Below are 19,936 nucleotides of genomic sequence, written 5' to 3' on the forward strand. Positions count from 1 at the left end.
AGTGCAGTACTGAGGGAGAGCAGCCCTGTCGGAGGTGTCGTCTTTCGGATGAGATGTAGAACTGAGGCCCAGTCTGCCCTCTCAGGTGGATATAAAAGATGCTTTGACACTATTCAAAGAAGAGCAAGGGTGTTCTCCCCAGTGTCCTGGCCAACATTTATCCCTCAACCAACACCTAACAAAAACAGATGATCTGGTCATTTATTTAATTGCTGTTCGTGGGAGCTTGCTGTGCGCAAATTGGCTGCCGCGTTTCCTATATTACTGCACTTCAAAAATACTTAATTGGCTGTAAAGCCCTTTGGGACGTCTTGATAGGCGCTATATAAATGCAAGTCTTTTTTCTTTTTCAGTCTTCCTTTTGTCTCCGGCTCACACACTACTGCAGAAATAAGCATTCACACTAACGAGGTTCTCGGGCATCAGGAGTAGCTGTTGGATTAACTCTAAACTACTGATTAAACGTCTAAAACACAACTTCATATAAAAATAAAAAAAACCTTGCCTGTACTCACCTGTCATCCCTTTATCTTCTGTTTCCTTCCTTATTTTCTCTTTTTTTGTTTTCTTATTCTTGCAAACTTGTAAGTTTGCAGCACGGAAAGAATCTACTCGGCCCATTGTGTCTGTGCTGGCTCTTTTCCAGAGCAATCTAAGACTAATCCCACCATCCTGATCTCTCCCATCTTTTTTCCACCTATTTCTCTTGCCCTAACTTGTTTCTCTCGTGTTAAATATTTCAAATTAAAAAAATCACTCTTCTGTCCCCTTGTTGCTACTGTCCATTTTGGTGATGGGGGCAAATTTTATTTTGAGAAAGGGTTTTCATTGGTTGAAAGTCAGGATTAAAGGCTGGCTTGCTAGCCAATGGCGAGCCTAGATTTGGAAGATTGATGTGGTTGCATCAGAGATGTGACCAGGTGGATTCTCTTATTTTTCCTGGTGTGACAATTTCATTCAATCAGGAAGTTTTGCCGGTGAACAAATCCACTCCTGCCACAGGTTAGTGAGTGAACTGTGGGGTGCTTGGAGGTTGAGATGCTGATTGTCCCTTGTTGAGAGGCGATTTAATAGAAATGTTCAAAATCATGAAGGGTTTAGATAAATTAAATAAAGAGAAACTGTTCCCATTGACAGAAGGGTCGAGAACCAGAAGACACAGATTTGAGGTAATTGGCAAAAGAACCAAAGGTGACATGAGGAAAAACTTTTTTACACAGCGAGAAATTATGATCTGAAATGCGCTGCCTGAAAGGGTGGTGGAAGCAGATTCAGTCGTGGCTTTCAAAAAGGAATTGGGTAAATACTTGAAGGGAAAAAATTTGCAGGGCTACGAGGGAAAGAGCGGGGGAGTACGACCAACTGGATTGCTCTTACAAAGAACCGGCACAGGCTCGATGGGCCAAATGGCCTCCTCCAGTGCTGTAACCATTCTATGACTCTCCTGCATCATCTTTGCTATAGTAGTCCTGCTTATGAACAACATCGCTCATTGGAAAGTGCTGAGCATCAACATTGGAAAGTGCTGAGCATCAACACCAACAAATCCATTGACCAGGTGGGCTTGGAAGAGAAAGTTGAAGAAGTGGCTGGAGAGATTTTGCTGTACCAAGGGCACATTATTGGCTTGACTTGTACACTGATGCAGGGCATATGCAGGACTTCCAGTTAAGTGGAGAGACAAGAGAAGCTGGGGATTTTCTTAGAGCAGAGAAGGTTAAGGGGTGATTTAATAGAGGCGTTCAAAAATCATGAAGGGTTTTGATAGAATAAATAAGGAGAAACTGTTTCTACTGTCAGGATGGTCAGTATGCAGAGGACACAGATTTAAGGTAATTGGCAACAGAACCAGATGCGAGATGAGGAGAATTCTTTTTACGCAGCGAGTAATGGTGGTGCAAGCAGATTCAATAATAATGATGAGATGATGCATCAGATTTCTTCACACCAAGTTATGTTGCATTTCAAGGAGAACGCACTGAGTAAAGATCTTGGAGCTGAGGTGCAGATTAGCCATGATCTAATTCATTGGCTGTAAAGTGCTTTGGGACGTCCTGAGGTTGTGAAAGGTGCTAGATAAATGCGAGTCTTTCTTTAATTGAATGGCAGAACAAACTCGAGGGGCTGAATGGCCTACCCCTGCTCCCAGGCAAGTGGCAAAAAGTTCAACTGGGGTGGGGGAGGAGGGAATATCCTGACGGGAAAGAAGGATAAGGAAGTGGACTACATGCAGCGAGAGCCAGTGCTGAAGGGACCCTTAATGGTGTGTAATGACTTGTAGGGGATATTTGAGAGACAGCTGCAGTAGTTCATCTAGGGGGAGGGATTAAACGACTGGAATACTTCTTTAAAGCAGGCTATCTAATTGCACAGCACCAATATTCTTGTTTTCTGATGTGTGGAAAATGGGGCAGGACTCTCATAGATCTCAGCACTCCTGTCAGCTGTGTGAATCCACAACAAGGCAGTGCTGAAAATGTGGAACTATTAGCGCAGAGATTATTTTGTATGGTCCAAGGAGCCAGCACCTTCATGCAAAATTAATTTTGCCGCGAGACATTTGATTCATTTGCACCGAGAGAATTGTTTGCTTTGCGTGAACTTAATTTTAACATTTCCCGAGCAGCATCCGCCCTAATTTCCGTTTCTCATCTTGCATTTAGTTTGAAGACCAAGGAAACACAAGTTTTTTAAAAGCCCCAACGTGTGATTCAATTAACCTTCTCCCACTAGTTCGGAGAGTTGATCTGAAAGAACAGACTTACTCTTTTGCTAGCAGCTGCGCCTTTATAAATAAAGCTCCCTAATTCCAATCACTCACTGCTGTCGGAATAGCAAAGGGTTTTCTGAGGAACTTTCAAAAGCACACTGAGATTTCCTGTAATTTGGGAATTTTTCACTGTTAAAAGTTTGTGATGTTCAGGCCCTATGCAAAATTTGGCAGAAAATTTTGTGATAGCTATAATTTCTTCTAGTAGATCGAACAATACACGTAAATGCCATTATCCGTCACTTAAAAGTTCTGATGAGGGATCATCGACCTGAAACGTTTCTTTCTGCACAGATGCTGCCTGACTTGCTGAGTATTTCCAGCATTTTCTGTTTTTATTTCAGATTTCCAGCATCCGTAGTAATTTGCTTTTGATTTAAAAAAAAAAATCTTCTTGATTGCTTGTACACTGCTAAACTTTGGACCTAAGAAGGATTTATTTCCAATGTTTTGGAACTTATGAGCTGAGGTTTAAATGTGCATTCCATCTGGCTTAGTACAGTGTAGGTGCAATGATACAGACACAGTCATCAACCTGAGAGACTCTCTTTTCTAATTCTCATTTATAGAGCTATCAACTTGGTAAAATGTGCCTTTCACCTCTGGGATCTGGGTTCAAACCCAGCCCGTACCAATGGGATGAAAATTTTGTCTGCTGACTATCCTTTGTGAAATGAGTTTGGCCAGACTTAAGCCAGCTCTTCATGGCCACAGGCCCACACCACTAAACAGCCTCTAAATCCTCACTAATTGTTACCAAATTTGGCACTGTCATGCAGAGAGTTTACAGCGTGGATGGTGTAGGGTAAGGCAAATTGTCAAGACTGGCGGAGCAAGGATGAGGAACATTCTTAGGGAAGAGTAGAGGGAGCTTCGCTCTGCATCTAACTGTGCTCTATCTATCTCCGGGTACTTGATGGTGAAGGCTCTGTGTTCCATTCTCCAAGACTGATATCACTTGAAAGAAAGAAAGAACTTGCATTTATATAGCGCCTTTTACGACCTCAGGACATCCCAAAGCGCTTTACAGCCAATTAAATACTTTTTGAAATGTGGTCACTGCTGTAATGTAGGAAACGGACCAGCCAATTTGCGCACTGCAAGATCCCACAAACAGCAATGAGATAATGACCAGGTAATCTGTTTTTTGGTGACGTTGGTTGAGGGATAAATGTTGGCCAGGACAAGTGCCACGGAATCTTTGACATCCAGCTGAGAGGGCAGACGGGGCCTCGGTTTAACGTCTCATCTGAAAGACGGCACCTCCGACAGTGCAGCACTCCCTCAGTACTGCACTGAAGTGTCAGCCTGGATTATGTGCTGAAGTTTGGAGTGGAACATGAACCCGCCTTCTGACTCAAAGGCGAGAGTGCTGAGCCACGGCTGACACCTAACAGCACAAAAATTGACGCAAAAGAAACAAAAGTATAAATTGAAAATTGGAATAATGTGTTGCATAGATTTGATCTGCAAGAGGCCCAGAATTTTTTGCATTGTGAATTCTTTGCCTCAAGACCATTGGATTGAGTTTTCCAGGAGTTGAGACAATCCAGTGCAGTTAGTTGTATCAATCCATTAATAGGAGTAAAAGACATTTTGAATGAGTTTGTGTACTGAATTCTAAAAGTACACTGGGCTTCCTTGATTTTCTGAGAAAAGGATAAGTTTGTAATACTTCACCACATATTTAGCAGCTAAATGAATGCACCACCCACACCCATAAGCAAATCTACCTCATTTCCCTTCGACTAATTGAAATGGAAGGTAATTGGGCAGGCTCTGTTAGGACACATGATCCTACTGGCCCCATTTCTTCTGTGCGCTCAACCCAACTGATACTTTATGCCCAGTCGAAAAAGAAGAAAATCTACCTGGTGATGTAATGATGTCAATTGGATTGAAATACGTTATTGTGTCTTTTCTCCCCCTCCAACTTTGAAACAAAGATTCTGTATGAAGATGATGCCTCTTTAATCCTGTCCCCAGGAGATTGCTCTTTCCTGGAGTTCACTTTTCATTTTAAAGCCAAGCTATCTTTGTGCCAATTGGTGCTTAATTTGTGCAGTGGCTTCGCCCTCACAAGGAGCTAAGTAAAGAGCTGGCATTTATTCTGCACCTTTCACATCCTCAGGACTCCTCAAAGTCATTGATGCTATGTAGGCAAATGCGGTAGCCGATTTTTTTTCTTCATTCTTGAGATGTGGGCGTCGCTGGCAAGGCTGGCATTTATTGCCCATCCTGTGTTTCCCTTGAACAACTGAGTGGCTTGCTAGGCTACTTCGGAGGGCAGTTAAGAGTCAACCATGTTGGTGTGGGACTGGAGTCACATATAAGCCCAGACCCGGTAAGGATGGCAGGTTTCTTTTCCTGAAGGACATTAGGTATTTGTGCACAGCAAGGTCCAACAAACGGCAGACGAATGAATGGCAGATAATCTACTTTTGGTGGTGTTGGTTGAGGGAGGAATATTGGCCAGGATGCTGGGAGAACTCCCCGTTCTTTATCAAATAATCCCATGGGATCTTTACCGTCTGCCTGAGCAGGCAGATTGGGCCTCAGTTTAATGTCTGATCTGAAAGATTGGAACTCTGTCAATGCAGCAGGTAGAAATGTCCAAACACCGTCCTCTGAGGATCCTTAAATCTACATCATCAGTCTGGCTGAAATTCAAACCCAGCTCCCAGTGGCACCAGAACACTCGACGAGCCTTCTCAATCTTCCTGGCTGCTGTTGAAACATTAGGTGTTGAGCTGACCAGTTCATTGCCTGTTTTTCAAGGTGGGAGGAATCTCCAATGAGTGGCTTCTTTTCCTGTTAAAGAAAGAAAGAACTTGCATTTCTATAGCACCTTTCACCACCTCAGGATCTCCCAAAGCGCCTTACAGCCAATGAAGTACTTTTGAAGTGTAGTCACTGTTTTAGGGAAACACAGCAGCCAATTTGTGCACAGCAAGGTCCCCAAAACAGCAATGAGATAATGACCAGATAATCTGTTTTTTGGGGATGTTGGTTGAAGGATAAATGTTGGCCGGGACACCGGGAGAACTCCCCCACTGTTCTTCGAATAGTGCCGTGGGATATACATCCATCTGGTTGAAGTTCTTCCAAAGCCCAGACACTGCTTCCTCCAGTAACCCTCCCCTCCCTTCACCGCCTCCCCACCCCCGCTTTGAATGTTGTTTCCCTTCCCCCATGAATGCAGCCAAAAATATACCGGGTTCAAACTGGAATCATTGGACTCAGTTGAATTTGTTCTATAGATTGTAATTTAACCCATATGTTGCGAGGTTGGGTTGTTGATTAAGGTACCATGGGCCTAATGGGCCATTTCAATGCCAAAAGAGACTAAATGTTAGGGCAAAGCCTCAAAGTATTGAATATGTGGAACAGATTCCCAGGAGAAGCTGTTGAGTCTGACTACCACTCTTCATATGATGGTCCAGACTTTTCTACCCTGGGAGGGATCACAGGCAGGCCCAATCACATCTTATCCTGATGTTCACATATTAGGGTCCTTTTCCAGCAATTACCACTGGATAGTGATCAGGTGGTCCTAGCCTGGCGGGCTTTGCTCTTCCCTATTTCAGGAGAACTGGGGCCAATTGTAGCACCCCAAACAGTGCCTGAGCTGAGATTGGGATTGAAAATAGGACCTTCTCTTAACACACTAGGTGATGCCTTTACCTCCTAAGCCATCGGGGGAATCTGTGTGTCATCTTGTATTTAACCAACATTCAGCATGTGCGGGGTTCTCGGTATTTTGCGAGCTGTCAGCCTTCGCTCAGTGGGCAGCTTCTGGGAACTCCCCCATAGTGGTCGCTCTTCATGTTTGTGTAATTGTCAACAGACTATGTAACTATGGGGGAGTGGAGTGGTGGGGGGGTGGGGCATCACAAACAAACCGATCCCTGTTCCTCACCAGACGTTCACAAATTTAAAGGAGTCTTAGTGGTAACACTCTCACCTCTGAGTCATGAAAATTTGTGGGTTCAAGCCCCACTCCAGAGACTTGAGAACATAATCTAGGCTGATAACTCCAGTACAGTACTGAGGGAGTGCTGCACTGTTAGAGGTGCCAACATTCGGATGAGATGTTAAACTGAGGCCCTGTCTGCCCTCTCGGGTGGACCTAAAAGATCCCATGGCACAATTTGAAGAAAAGCAGGAGAGTTTTCCCCATGTCCTAGCCAATATTTATCCCTTAAAAACAGATGATGTGATCATTTATCTCATTGCTATGTGCAGTGAGCAAATTGACGGCCACGTTTCCTACATCACAGTGATTGCACTTTTAAAAGTATTTCATTGGCTGTGAAGCACTTTGGGTAGTAAAAGGTGCTATATAAATGCAAGTTTTTTTTTCCTTCCAACTGTGCACTGATATTGAACTAATAAGTGTGATTTAAAACTTGTAAATGAAACTCTTGGTAGAGCTGGAGCATTGACAGAACAAGACCCATAATACACTGGCAACTTGGGCTACTCTATAATAACTTGTTTCTGTCACTGTTTATGTAGTCGGGGTCACACTGGGCTTGCTAATCCAAACACACACTACAGATATTGCAACATAGTGCTGCTTGTATTCCCCTCAACCAGCATCTTGCTGCACTTGATCAAGAATGTGTGTCGCCAATTAAAATGTTTCACCGTCTCCAGTGAATGAATGGGGCTTTATTAATGCTTGGCTCTGCAGCGTGGAAGTCCAAGACTGAGTTATTGTAAGCTATTGCAAAGATCTGTTTACCTCCTCTCGATGGTGCTCCTCAGTGACTCAGTTGGTAGCACCACTCCACAGACTTAAGCACAAAATCCAGGCTGACACTCCTTTCGTGCTGCACTGTCGGAGGTGCCGTCTTTCGGATGAGACATTAAACCGTGGCCACGTCTGCCCTCTCAGGTAAAAAATCCCATGGCACTATTTCAAAGAGGAGCAGGGGAGTTCTCCCCGGTGTCCCGGCCAATATTTATCCCTCAACAAACATTGGCAAAAAAAGATTATCTGGCCATTATCACATTACTGTTAATGGGATTTTGCTGTGCGCAAACTGGCTGCCGCATTTCCTACGTTACAACACTGACTGCTTCATTAACTGTAAAGTGCTTTGGGCGTCCTGAGGTTGTGAAAGGCGTTATATAAATTCAAGTCTTTCTTTCTTTCAATGCAATCCAAGCACTCCCAGTACAGTACAGTTCCCAGATGGGGAAGCCTACCACAGTTGAAGAGCTGCAGGCCTCGGAACTGCAGTCTCCTGGAACCGTAGGTTTTCCGAGTTTGCTCTACTGCTAGGCAGCCCCCATATAGCCCCGCCAAAGGCCTGCTCACCCCACTGTTCCCCACGTCCATCGTGTATCTGCACAGCCAGTGAAAGTGATTGGAAATCCTCTACTGTCCAGCCTTACACATGATGAATGGCCACTTGGGGAGGTGCTGGTTGCCAGAAACCATGACCTCAGTCAGAGTCAACATCTACAGGGTGGGCAAGGAAACAATTTGGAAAAGAATTGGCGTGGAACCAGTGATGACGTACACAGGAAATGCAATGGCAATGGAGCTTTTCACTGCAAGTGGTATCGTTACAACACAGCTCAGTGTGGGACGACGCAACTTACTCATGGTGACTCAATGGCCTTCATTTTCCTCTTGCTTGTAACTAAAATCATCTTGGCCCATTTCTGGTTCCACCTTGTCCACTGATGCTTGGAACTGACAACCTTTCCAGATTTTATTTTGCAGTCAGCTCAGACCGTCAAAGTCTCATTCATTCTGGCTTCCAAAAGTGTCCTATATTGATGTTCTCACTCTTCAAAAATAGGCGTGTGTTTAAATGGGCTTATCAATCTCACTCTTAACATTTACCCATTGTTGACAGCTCCACCAGTTAGCACTATTGGACGTTATGTGGTGCAGCAGGTCTTTGGTTTATACAGAACTCTGAGTGGGGAAGGAATGCTCTGCCCTCCATGTATTGGTGAAAAAGCGGTAAGTCCCCCATCACTGCCAGCAGTTCAACCACATCTGCTCAGAACACTGCCATGTGAATATTCTAATCTGCCTATTTCCATGCATGGGGGAGCAATAGCTTGAGTAACCTTCTCTAGTCTCTAAAACCCTCCTCTAACTCTGGTCTCTAACACATCCCCCACTCCCTTCACCCCAACATTGGCGGCCGTGCCTTCAGCCATCAAGGCCTTAAGCTCTGGAATTCCCTTCCTAAACCTCTCTCTCCTCCTTTAAGAGGCTTCTTAAAACCTACCTCTTTGACCAAGTTTTTAGTCAGCCGCCCTGATATCTTCTCCTTTGGCTCAGTGTCAACATTTGTTGGATCACGCTCCTGTGAAGCACCTTGAGGCATTTTACTATGTTAAAGGCGCTATATAAATGCAAGTTGTTGAGTGGTTGACAGTAGGGCATTGGTGCCAGAATTGATGCCAACCTAGAAAATTGCCAAAGATGATTCAATAGTTTAAAAAAAATTGACACAGCCCCAAAAAGCTCTGACAGCTCAGCCTTGAATATATGCTTATGACATGTGCAAACAAGCTTTACACTGAAAGTGCAGTAGGATGCAGCCTTCTTGTCACTTGAGCTGCATTCTATCACTTGCAGAAAAAAAACGTGCTCACAATCTTTAGCAGTGGTGGATTAACAATCATACAACCTTACCCTGCTTACTTGGCTCATTAAAGGCAGATACATTCAAAAATTAAAGTCTACTTGAAATATTCCACCTTAATCTTTGTTTTTAAAAAAAGCTGTTTCAAAATTTAGAACCACACAATGAACAGAATGTGCGACAGATTGTTTCCAGTGGTTGAGGGGCCCAGAACAAGGGGACACAGATGTAAGATTAAACGTAAAAGATTTAAGACGGAGGGTAGGAGAAACTTTTTTACACGGAGGTTTGTGAGGCCATGGAAGACATTAGCGGAGTTAATGATCAAAGCAGAGACCATGGGGGTGATTTTAACCCCCAAGAATGGGTGGGTTGGGGACGGGTGGGAGTTGAAAATAGTTGTTTTTTGGGTCGCGTCCACAACCCGGCTTTATTTCCGGGTGTAACTTGGGTGCGTAAAAGTACAGGCTTCCCCCAACCCGCCCGTTCTTGGGGTTTAAAATCACCCCCAAAGTCAGCATTTAAGAGTAGGTTAGATATCAGGTTGAAGGAAAGGGGAATTAAGGGATATGGGAACACGGCAGGTTCATGGGATTAGAACTACTGCTCATGTGGAGGATTAAAGCCTATATGGACTGGTTGGGCTGAATGGCCATTTGTAATGTCAATGTAAATCTCTGCAATAATACAAGTTAAAAGGAGCCCACAGGCAGTCAGTACCTCATTTGCGGAGATGAAACAAGGCGATTGAATCAAGCAAGGAGATGGTTACAAGGGTCCAAACGCTGTCTGTCCAATTAAATAGGATCATAGAATGATACAGCACAGGAGACCATTCAGCCCATCGCGCCTGTGCCGGCTCTTTGGAAGATCTATCCAATTAGTCCCACTCCCCTGCTCTTTCCCCACAGCCCTGCAAATGTTACCCCTTCAAGTATTTATAAAGTTCCCTTTTGAAAGTCACTATTGAATCTGCTTCCACCGCCCTTTCAGGCAGCGCGTTCCAGATCATAACAACTCGCTGCGTAAATTGCTTATTCCTCATGTCGCCTCTTTTTTTTGCCAATCACCTTTAGTCTGTGTCCTCTGGTTACCGACCCTTCCGCCAATGGGAACAGTTTCTCCTTATTTACTCTATCAAATTCCTTCATGATTTTGAACACTTCTATCAAATCTCCTCTTAACCTTCTCTGCTGTAAGGAGAATGACCCAGCTTCTCCAGTCTCTCAATTTAACTGAAGTCCCTCATCCCTGGTACCATTCTGGTAAATCTCCTCTGCACCCTCTCTAAGGCCTTGACATCCTTCCTAAAGTGTGGTGTCCAGATTTGGACACAATACTCCAGTTGGTGCCTAACCAATGGATGGTCAGTAGGTATGTAGATCATGGAGGCCAGAACAGAATGCAGTACTGCAGTGCAGCCTGACCAGGGCCTTGTGCATCTCCTCTGGGGATTTGAAGTGAACTGATTTGACAATGTAACGCAGTGTCCTGTTTGCTTTCTGTATTGTCCCCCTCCTCCCCACCCTGCTGTTTAGATATGGAGAGCAATGAATCAACCTACACATCTCCTCTTTCAACGTTCCTTTTGACAAGTTCCACCATTGGCGGCCGTGCCTTCAGCTGCCTCAGCCCTGACCTCTGGAATTCCCTCCCTAAACCTCTCTACCTCTCTCTCCTCCTTTAAGATGCTCCTTAAAACCTACCTCTTTGACCAAGCTTTTGGACACCTGTCCTAATATCTCCTTATGTGGCTCGGTGTCAAATTTTGTTTGATACGCTCCTGTGAAGCGCCTTGGGATGTTTTACTATGCTAAAGGCACTATATAAATGCAAATTGTTGTTGTTATGCCCATCAGATAAGGGAACCTACCTGGTTTGACCTACATGTGACTCCAGTCCCATACAACATGATTCATTCTTAATTACAACTAGTGATGGGCAATAAATATTGCCTTGCCAGCATTGCCCAATCCCAAGAATAAATGTATTTAAAAAGATCAGCAACATACTACCAAGAACAAAGAGTTGAATGTCCAGTTAATTTGTTTTTTGGTGATTTAAAATTTCAGTGCAGCACCCCCTCAGTGGTGTACTGGAGTGCCAAGGCTGATTATAAATTCAAGTCCTGATGTGGGTTTCGAACACGCAGTCCTCTGACACTGAGATTGAGGGTGTTGCCAACTGAGCTTGAGCTAACACATAGGCCTGGAATTTCCTCCTTGGGCACAACCTGGAAGTTAGACCAAAAATGAGCTGAATCCTGTGCACATTCTGCCGAGGTCAAGTTACGCTCAAATTTCCTCCCAATCTCATTGGAATACGCCCAAACGTAAAATGGGTGGAAATCAGCGTAATCAGTCAGGGCCTAAGGGAAGTAGATTTCTCTTCAAGTGTAAAAAGTTTCAACTGATTCACACATCATTCATGCACATCAGACACTTTTAAGAATCTGGAATCAGGGAAGCTTTTCAATTTTTAATGTGACTTTTGCTATAAAAATACATTGAAAGAAACAGAAAATACAGAGCAGCTCTCAGTGAGGAAAAATAAAAAATAAACGCTCAAAAAAGCACTGCAATAAAACACCAGAAGGAATGACTTTTGTTTCCGGCTGAGCCTGAAACTCTGGTGATAATTTGAAGAGAATCTCCGAGCAAATGAAATTGCGGGAAACTCGTATATGAGGCTCTGTAACTTGGGGGCCGGGGACGGTTTTGTGGATGGAGTGACGTTTGGGCGGAGGGATTGATAGACGGGCGTAAAAGAACAGAGAGATTTGGGGTGTGTTGTAGTTAAGTGCGTAGCTCACTCACTCCCCAAATTTCTGCGATCTTTTAGCCCCCGTAATTGGTTTGCGCCAAGGCTACACATGTCTGTGGGTACAGTTATAGAGGGAATTCAAGGCCGCAGGATATTTGGAACAATGGAATACGAACATATGAGCATTTGAAAAATGACGGGCAGGAAAAGACCTACTGGTCCATCCAACCTGTCCCTCATCGCTGTGATACCTTGTGCATCACAACACATACACTCCCCACCCCATCCGAGAGCCGTGTAATCTCCTGGCAGAGGTGTAAAACCAGGTAAAAACCCAGGTCAATTAGGAGAAAATATCTGGAATATTTCCTCTGACCCTCTTAGGCGATTGAACCTATTCCAGGAGACCACTCTGGCTCTGATTAATGTCACCAAATACCTATCTCTTGTATGAGGAGGTCTCCGCCCCAGCCAGAAACAGGTCTAGCTCTCGCTTGAAGGAATTCAGTGAATCAATGTTTACTGCATGAGCTGGCAGCCTGTTCCAGAGGGCCACACCTCTCTGGGAAAAGAAGACTCTCCTAACCTAGTTCTGACCTGAAGTAACTTGAGATTGTGACCTCTGGTCCTCCCTAACATATTTAGTGAAACAAACTGTCTACACAAACACAATCTAATCCCTTCCATCAGTTTATAAACCTCGTCACCCCTAAGTCTACGCTTCTCTAAAGTATAGAGTCCCAGCTCTTTGAGCCCATTTTGATAACTAAGATGCTGCAAACTGGGAATGAGTCTAGTGGCCCTCCTCTGTACCCTTTCCAAAGCCTCATTATCACCCACCATGTGAGGAGACCAAAACTGGGCGCAGTATTCTAATTGAAGCCTAACCAAGGCCTTGTACAAGGTCACAATAATATGCTTTGTCTTATAGTCAATTGTCCTGTAAATAAACCCTAACATCCTGTTCGCTCTAGCTATTGCTTCATGGCTGTGACACCCAGCGTAAGCAGCAAACACTCCCAGCTCAGGTGCAGCACAGTTAGATGCAGAGTAAAGCTCCCTACTCGACAATCTGTAGCACCTTTAACTTAGAAGATCGTCCCAGGGTACAGTTACAGAGGGAAAAATAAATAGTAACAGGCACTGGGCTACGGTGGGAGAGTTGACCAAACGCTCGGTCAAAAACAAGTATTTTTAAGAAAACTTTAAACAGTGGAGAGAGAGAGAGAGAGAGAAAAAAAAGGCTGAACAGTTCAGGGAGTGAGTTCCAGAGAGAGAGGGGCCGAGGCCGCAGAAGGCTGTGGTGGGCTGAAGGTGAAGGAAGGGGATGCACAGAAGGTGAGAGTTGGAGGACTGAAAATTTTGGGAAGGATTTAAGAGGAGGTTGCGAAGGTGTGGTGAAATGAGTCCATGGAGGGGTTTGAAGATTAGGGTGAGGATTAATCGTTCTATGCGCTGGGGGACAGGGCGCCAGTGTAGGTCAGTGAGGATGAAGGGGTGGGGGGAGCCAATGGAACGTAGTGTGGTACAAGATACTCTACTCCAGCACCAATCTCGAGAGCATCCCTTCCACACCAGCCAGAATACATTCAATGTTTCCATTTACAATCATGATCAACATTTGTTCCATGTGATCTTCCTTGAAGTAAACCCTTTCCAGCTGTCAGATGTCTATATGCCAGTTAACACAACGCTGGTGTGGTTACACCCCTGCCTATAGTAGAAATAGTTACAAGCTAGTTACTTAATCCTCACTCCAGCAACCGATTTCTTGTTTGGAGGTGAAGTTCGTTCCCATTGATTTTCTGGTATCTCTGAGGGGTCGGCCTGTTTGGGTTTTTATTTTAGTCCAGATTTTACTCCGAACAATCACGTCTCTACTGCAGCCTTTCCGATGTCAGCCACATCCTCTTGGCTCTGGAAAGCAAGATTAAGGATCCTGTTACAGAGCACGGCTGTGTTGTGGGTGATCAGCCATTTCTTCCACGAGCTGCAGCACTTTCTGTAAACGGGCCTCGCTGTTGATTACTTTGGCCTGCTGAAAGCCCAAAGCATGTCTTATTGAAAGGTGCAGATGTTGCAGATTCTGGGATGGGCTGTTTGACATTACATGGTTTGTGGGTGAGTGTCTCAAGTGATCTGTACACATTTAGCCTGTTAACATAAAACTGAATATTTTACTGCTTGTCATGTGGGGTTCTTAGAGTAGCGTTATTTAGGAACTTTAACTTTTCACTATTTCCACCCTCAAAATAAAAATAAACTTTATTCTTTCTTTAGGATCTGATTCCTCAGATTAAACAGGAGCTAGGTGACTCATTGGTCTGACTTTCAACTCTGCAACCAGAATCTAAATCCAGCCCTGACTGATGAGGTGAGTTTCTTGCGATCCTATGTGAAATGGCTGTGGATATATCTCTCTCTAACCCCTGGTGGCCAGCAACGCTCAGCATTACACTTCTCCTAATTCAGAACGATATGGAGTCTAAGGAGGGGTTAAAGTGGGTTGGCCTGAACCCAAAAAGCATATCTGTCCTTGGCACACAGGCAAAAGAGCAAGAGAAGGAGAAGTAGCTAGTTTTCAGTGTAGAATAATACCGTGTGTGCTGGCAGGCACAGGAGGGGCACATGCTGGCACAGGAGGGGCACGCTGGTACAGGGACACACGCTGGTACAGGAGGGGCACACGCTGGTACAGGAGGGGCACATGCTGGTACAGGAGGGGCACACACTGGTACAGGGACACACATTGGTACAGGGGGCGCACGCTGGTACAGGAGGGGCGCACGCTGGTACAGGAGGGGCATACGTTGGTACAGGAGGGGCATACGTTGGTACAGGAGGGGCATACGTTGGTACAGGAGGGGCATACGTTGGTACAGGGGGCACACGCTGGTACAGGAGGGGCACACACTGGTACAGGAGGGGCACACACTGGTACAGGGGGCACGCGCTGGTACAGGGGGCATACGCTGGTACAGGAGGGGCACACACTGGTACAGGAGGGGCACACACTGGTACAGGGGGCATACGCTGGTACAGGGGGCATACACTGATACAGGAGGGGCACATGCTGGTACAGGGGGCACACGCTGGTACATGAGGGGCACACGCTGGTACAGGGGGCACGCTGGTACAGGGGGCACACGCTGGTACAGGGGGCACACGCTGGTACAGGAGGGGCACACACTGGTACAGGGGGCACATGCTGGTACAGGAGGGGCACATGCTGGTACAGGAGGGGCACACACTAGTACAGGGGGCACACACTAGTACAGGGGGCACACACTGGTACAGGGGGCACACACTGGTACAGGGGGCACACACTGGTACAGGAGGGGCACACGCTGGTACAGGAGGGGCACACTGGTACAGGAGGGACACACGCTGGTACTGGAGGGGCACATGCTGGTACTGGAGGGGCACACACTAGTACAGGGGGCACACACTGGTACAGGGGGCACACACTGGTACAGGAGGGGCACACTGGTACAGGAGGGACACACGCTGGTACAGGAGGGGCACACACTAGTACAGGGGGCACACACTGGTACAGGGGGCACACGCTGGTACAGGAGGGGCACACGCTGGTACAGGAGGGGCACACGCTGGTACTGGAGGGGCACACGCTGGTACAGGGGGGACACGCTGGTACAGGGGGGACACGCTGGTACAGGGGGGACACACTGGTACAGGGGGCATACACTGATACAGGAGGGGCACATGCTGGTACAGGGGGCACACGCTGGTACATGAGGGGCACACGCTGGTACAGGGGGCACACGCTGGTACAGGGGGCACACGCTGGTACAGGGGGCACACACTGGTACAGGAGGGGCACACGCTGGTACAGGAGGGGCACACGCTGGTACAGGAGGGGCACACTGGTACAGGAGGGACACACGCTGGTACTGGAGGGGCACACACTAGTACAGGGGGCACACACTGGTACAGGGGGCACACACTGGTACAGGGGGCACACACTGGTACAGGAGGGGCACACTGGTACAGGAGGGACACACGCTGGTACAGGAGGGGCACACACTAGTACAGGGGGCACACACTGGTACAGGGGGCACACGCTGGTACAGGAGGGGCACACGCTGGTACTGGAGGGGCACACGCTGGTACTGGAGGGGCACACGCTGGTACAGGGGGGACACGCTGGTACAGGGGGGACACGCTGGTACAGGGGGCACACGCTGGTACAGGGGGCACACGCTGGTACAGGAGGGGCACATGCTGGTACAGGAGGGGCACACGCTGGTACAGGGGGCACACGCTGGTACAGGGGGCACACGCTGGTACTGGAGGGGCACACGCTGGTACGGGGGCACAAACTGGTACAGGGGGCACAAACTGGTACAGGAGGGGCACACTGGTACAGGAGGGACACACTAGTACAGGGGCACGCTGGCACAGGAGGGGCACATGCTGGTACAGGGGCACATGCTGGTACAGGAGGGACACACTGGTACAGGAGGGGCACACACTAGTACAGGGGCACGCTGGCACAGGAGGGGCACATGCTGGCACAGGAGGGGCACATGCTGGCACAGGAGGGGCACATGCTGGCACAGGAGGGGCACGCTGGCACAGGAGGGGCACGCTGGCACAGGAGGGGCACACACTAGTACAGGAGGGAAACACGCTGGTACAAGGGGGGCACACGCTGGTACAGGATTGCTCACCTTCCCTCCCCACCCTTGTGATCTTGTCAAAACCACACCCCCTCCCCCCAGAAACGTACCTGAGTGCCTGCGGGCAGTCGGCCAGCTTTCTCCTTCATTATGCTTGCCAACCCTCCAGGATTGTCCTGGAGTCTCCAGGAGTTAAAGATTAATCTTGACTGCGACCAACCCAGGAGAAAAACCATAGAAACGTTAAAGAAATGTGTGTTTTCTTTTTATTTTCTTTAAAGGCTTTTGTTTATTAATTATAAAATCTGTTGGCGATGGGGCGGGTGGGAAAAGGCTAAAACTAATATCCTTATTCGCCGACAAGGGCAAGTTAAAGGTGAATCTATATGAAGAGAAGGGAGTCAATATGACCTTTGGGTGAGGGATTGGGTCTGGGAGTGTGGCAGAGGAGCATTCATTGATGAGATAAAACTGTCGAGCAACTTAAAAACAATGATGGTTAGCAGGTGTCTTATTAAAATCCAATGCTCTGAAGGCTCGACTGTTTGTGATTATGTCGATGCTCTGTGTATGTACAAGATGTTCTCCCTGAGGCCCAATTTATGCAGCTGATGTGAACGGCCTTGAGACGGCACCTGTGTCCTTGGCAATGGAGCAAGAGGGACAACAGAGGATCAACTGGAAAACAGAGATTTCACATTCTGCATCTAGTTTTATTTAAAGGGGTTTTATTTAAAGGGGTATCCACTTTGCGGAAAAAGTCGGAATCGCACTTTCTAAAGAACTATATAGCGCCTTTCATGACCTCAGGACGTCCCAAAGTGCTTGTTAGTCAATCCTTAATTCGATCATTTATTCAGGTGCAGGTTCTGTTGCCAAATTTCTCCTCCCCTGCAGCTGATTTTATATTCCTTTCAAACAGTACTGAATGAGGATGACGACCCTTCGGGGGAGTGCAGTCCAGAGCACATCCACGGCACCGCGGGGCAAATGACTGCATGGGGTGGGGGCCACAGCAAAGTGTAGAAATGCAGAGATCAAAGGGGATTGGAAAGTCAGAGGGATAGACAGACATTTCTGTAACCGCTGATGTGAGTCCCGTACGGTGTTTTTTTCTCATTCGTTCATGGGATGTGGGCGTCGCTGGCGAGGCCGGCATTTATTGCCCATCCCTAATTCAAAGGGGAACAGATAGGGTGGATAGAGAGAAACTATTTCCGCTGGTTGGGGATTTTAGAGTAGGGGGCACAGTCTAAAAATTAGAGCCAGATCTTTCAGGAGTGAGATTAGAAAACATTCCTACACACAAAGGGTGGTAGAAGTTTGGAACTCTCTTCCGCAAACGGCAATTGATACTAGCTCAATTGCTAAATTTACATCTGAGATAGATAGCTTTTTGGCAACCAAAGGTATTAAGGGATATGGGCCAAAGGCAGGTATATGGAGCTAGATCACAGATCAGCCATGATCTTATCAAATGGCGGAGCAGGCACGAGGGACTGAATGGCCTACTCCTGTTCTTATGTTCCTATGTTCCCTTGAGAAGGTGGTGGTGAGCCGCCTTCGTGAACTGCTGCAGTCCGTGTTGCCTCCCCGATGCCAGGGTAAAGGGCATCGCTGAACAGTCAGAAGCCGTGGTCCATGTCGGGACCAATGGCATAGGAAGGAAAAGGGGAAAAGGGTTGAGGTCCTATAGACAGAGTTTCAGGTGCTAGAGAGGAAGTTAAAGAGAAGGACCTCAAAGGTAGTAATCTCTGGATTGCTCCCAATGCCACATGCTAGTGAGTATAGGAGCAATAAGCTAAGACAGGTTAACACGTGGATGGAGAGATGGTGCAGGAGGGAGGGCTTCAGATTCCTGGGTCATTGGAAACAGTTCTGGGGCAGGAGGCACCCGTACAAGATGGACAAGTTGTACCTTAATAGGGCTGAGATCAATGTCCTCACAGGGAGGTTAACTAATGCTGTGGGGGAGGGTTTAAACTAATTTATCAGGAGGTGGGCATCAGGATAAAGCATTAGAGAGGAGATACACAGTGCACAGAGGACTGGGAGAGACAAACAACATTAGAATAAAGAGTAGTTCAGAAATAGGAGGGATCAGACTGGGGGGAAATGCGAGGCAGTCTAAGATGGGCTTTGAGTGCATGTGTGTAAATGCACAGAGCGTGGTAAATTTGGTTGGTGAGCTGGAGGCACAAGTCACCACATGGGATTATGATATAATGGCAATAAGGGAGATCTGGCTCAAACAAGGGGAGAATTGGGCACTTAATATTCCTGGCTACAAGGGATTCAGGAAAGATAGGGGCAAAAAAGGAGGGGGGATAGGTGGCAGTATTGATCGAAGATACTGTTACAGTACTAGAAAGGGAAGATGTACTTGAGGGTTCAAAGACAGAATCTATTGGTTAGAATTAAGGAACAATAGAGGGGCTATTACACTGCTGTGTGTGTACTATAGGCCACCAAATAGTGTGAAGGAGACAGAGGAGCAAATTTGCAGGCAAATTACAGAAAGACGCAAGAACTTTAGAATAGTGATAATGGGGGACTTCAATTATCCTAATATAGACTGGGCAAAGTGGGGGAGAAATTCCTGAAATGTGTACAAGAGAACTTCCTTGATCAGTATGTTTCCAGCCCAACGAGGAAGGAAGCAGTGCTGGATCTAGTTCTGGGGAATGAAGTGAGGCAAGTGGAGCAGGTTTCAGTGGGGAGCATTTGGGAAACAGTGATCACAATATCATTAGGTTTAGAGTAGTCGTGGAAAAGGACAGGGAAAAATCAAATGTGAAAATACTCAACTGGAAGATTTCAGTCAGTTGAAAAGGAATCTGGCCCAGGTGGATTGGAATTAAAGATTGGCAGGTAAAACAGTAAATGAGCAATGGGAGGCCTTCAAAGAGGAGATAGTTCAGGTACAGACTAGAGATATTCCCACGAGGTGGAAAGGAAGGGCATCCAAAGCTAGAGCTCCATGGATGACTAAAGATATAGAGATTAAAATGAAACTGAAAAAAGGAGCCTTATGATAAAAGTCAGGTTCATAATTCAGTAGAGAACCAAGCTGAATACAGAAAGTATAGGGGAGAACTAAAAAAGAAAATAAGAGGGGCAAAGAGAGTGTACTGAGAGAGTGTTAG

The 19,936-nt window shown here is 46.5% G+C and overlaps 1 protein-coding gene across 4 annotated transcripts in view; it reads left to right on the top strand.

Annotated features, from left to right (window-relative positions):
- The window catches only part of LOC137304187 (carbohydrate sulfotransferase 3-like), a 139,534-nt gene that overhangs the window by 11,840 nt on the left and 107,758 nt on the right, over positions 1-19,936 (top strand). For 2 of the 4 annotated variants that reach the window (XM_067972710.1, XM_067972713.1), the window contains exon 2: positions 14,431-14,524. The exons of 1 other annotated variant lie outside the window; for it this stretch is intronic. Coding sequence is in view for 1 of the 3 variants with exons in the window: in XM_067972713.1 (XP_067828814.1) it covers positions 14,520-14,524 (5 nt within the window). In the remaining 2 variants the exon portion in view is untranslated. Of the gene's footprint in view, positions 1-8,643; positions 8,754-14,430; positions 14,525-19,936 lie in introns of all 4 variants that reach the window. One more of the 4 variants, XM_067972711.1, reaches the window with a different exon arrangement.

This window comes from Heptranchias perlo, chromosome 36 (genome assembly GCF_035084215.1).
Source record: "Heptranchias perlo isolate sHepPer1 chromosome 36, sHepPer1.hap1, whole genome shotgun sequence".
Taxonomy (NCBI): Eukaryota; Metazoa; Chordata; class Chondrichthyes; order Hexanchiformes; family Hexanchidae; genus Heptranchias; species Heptranchias perlo.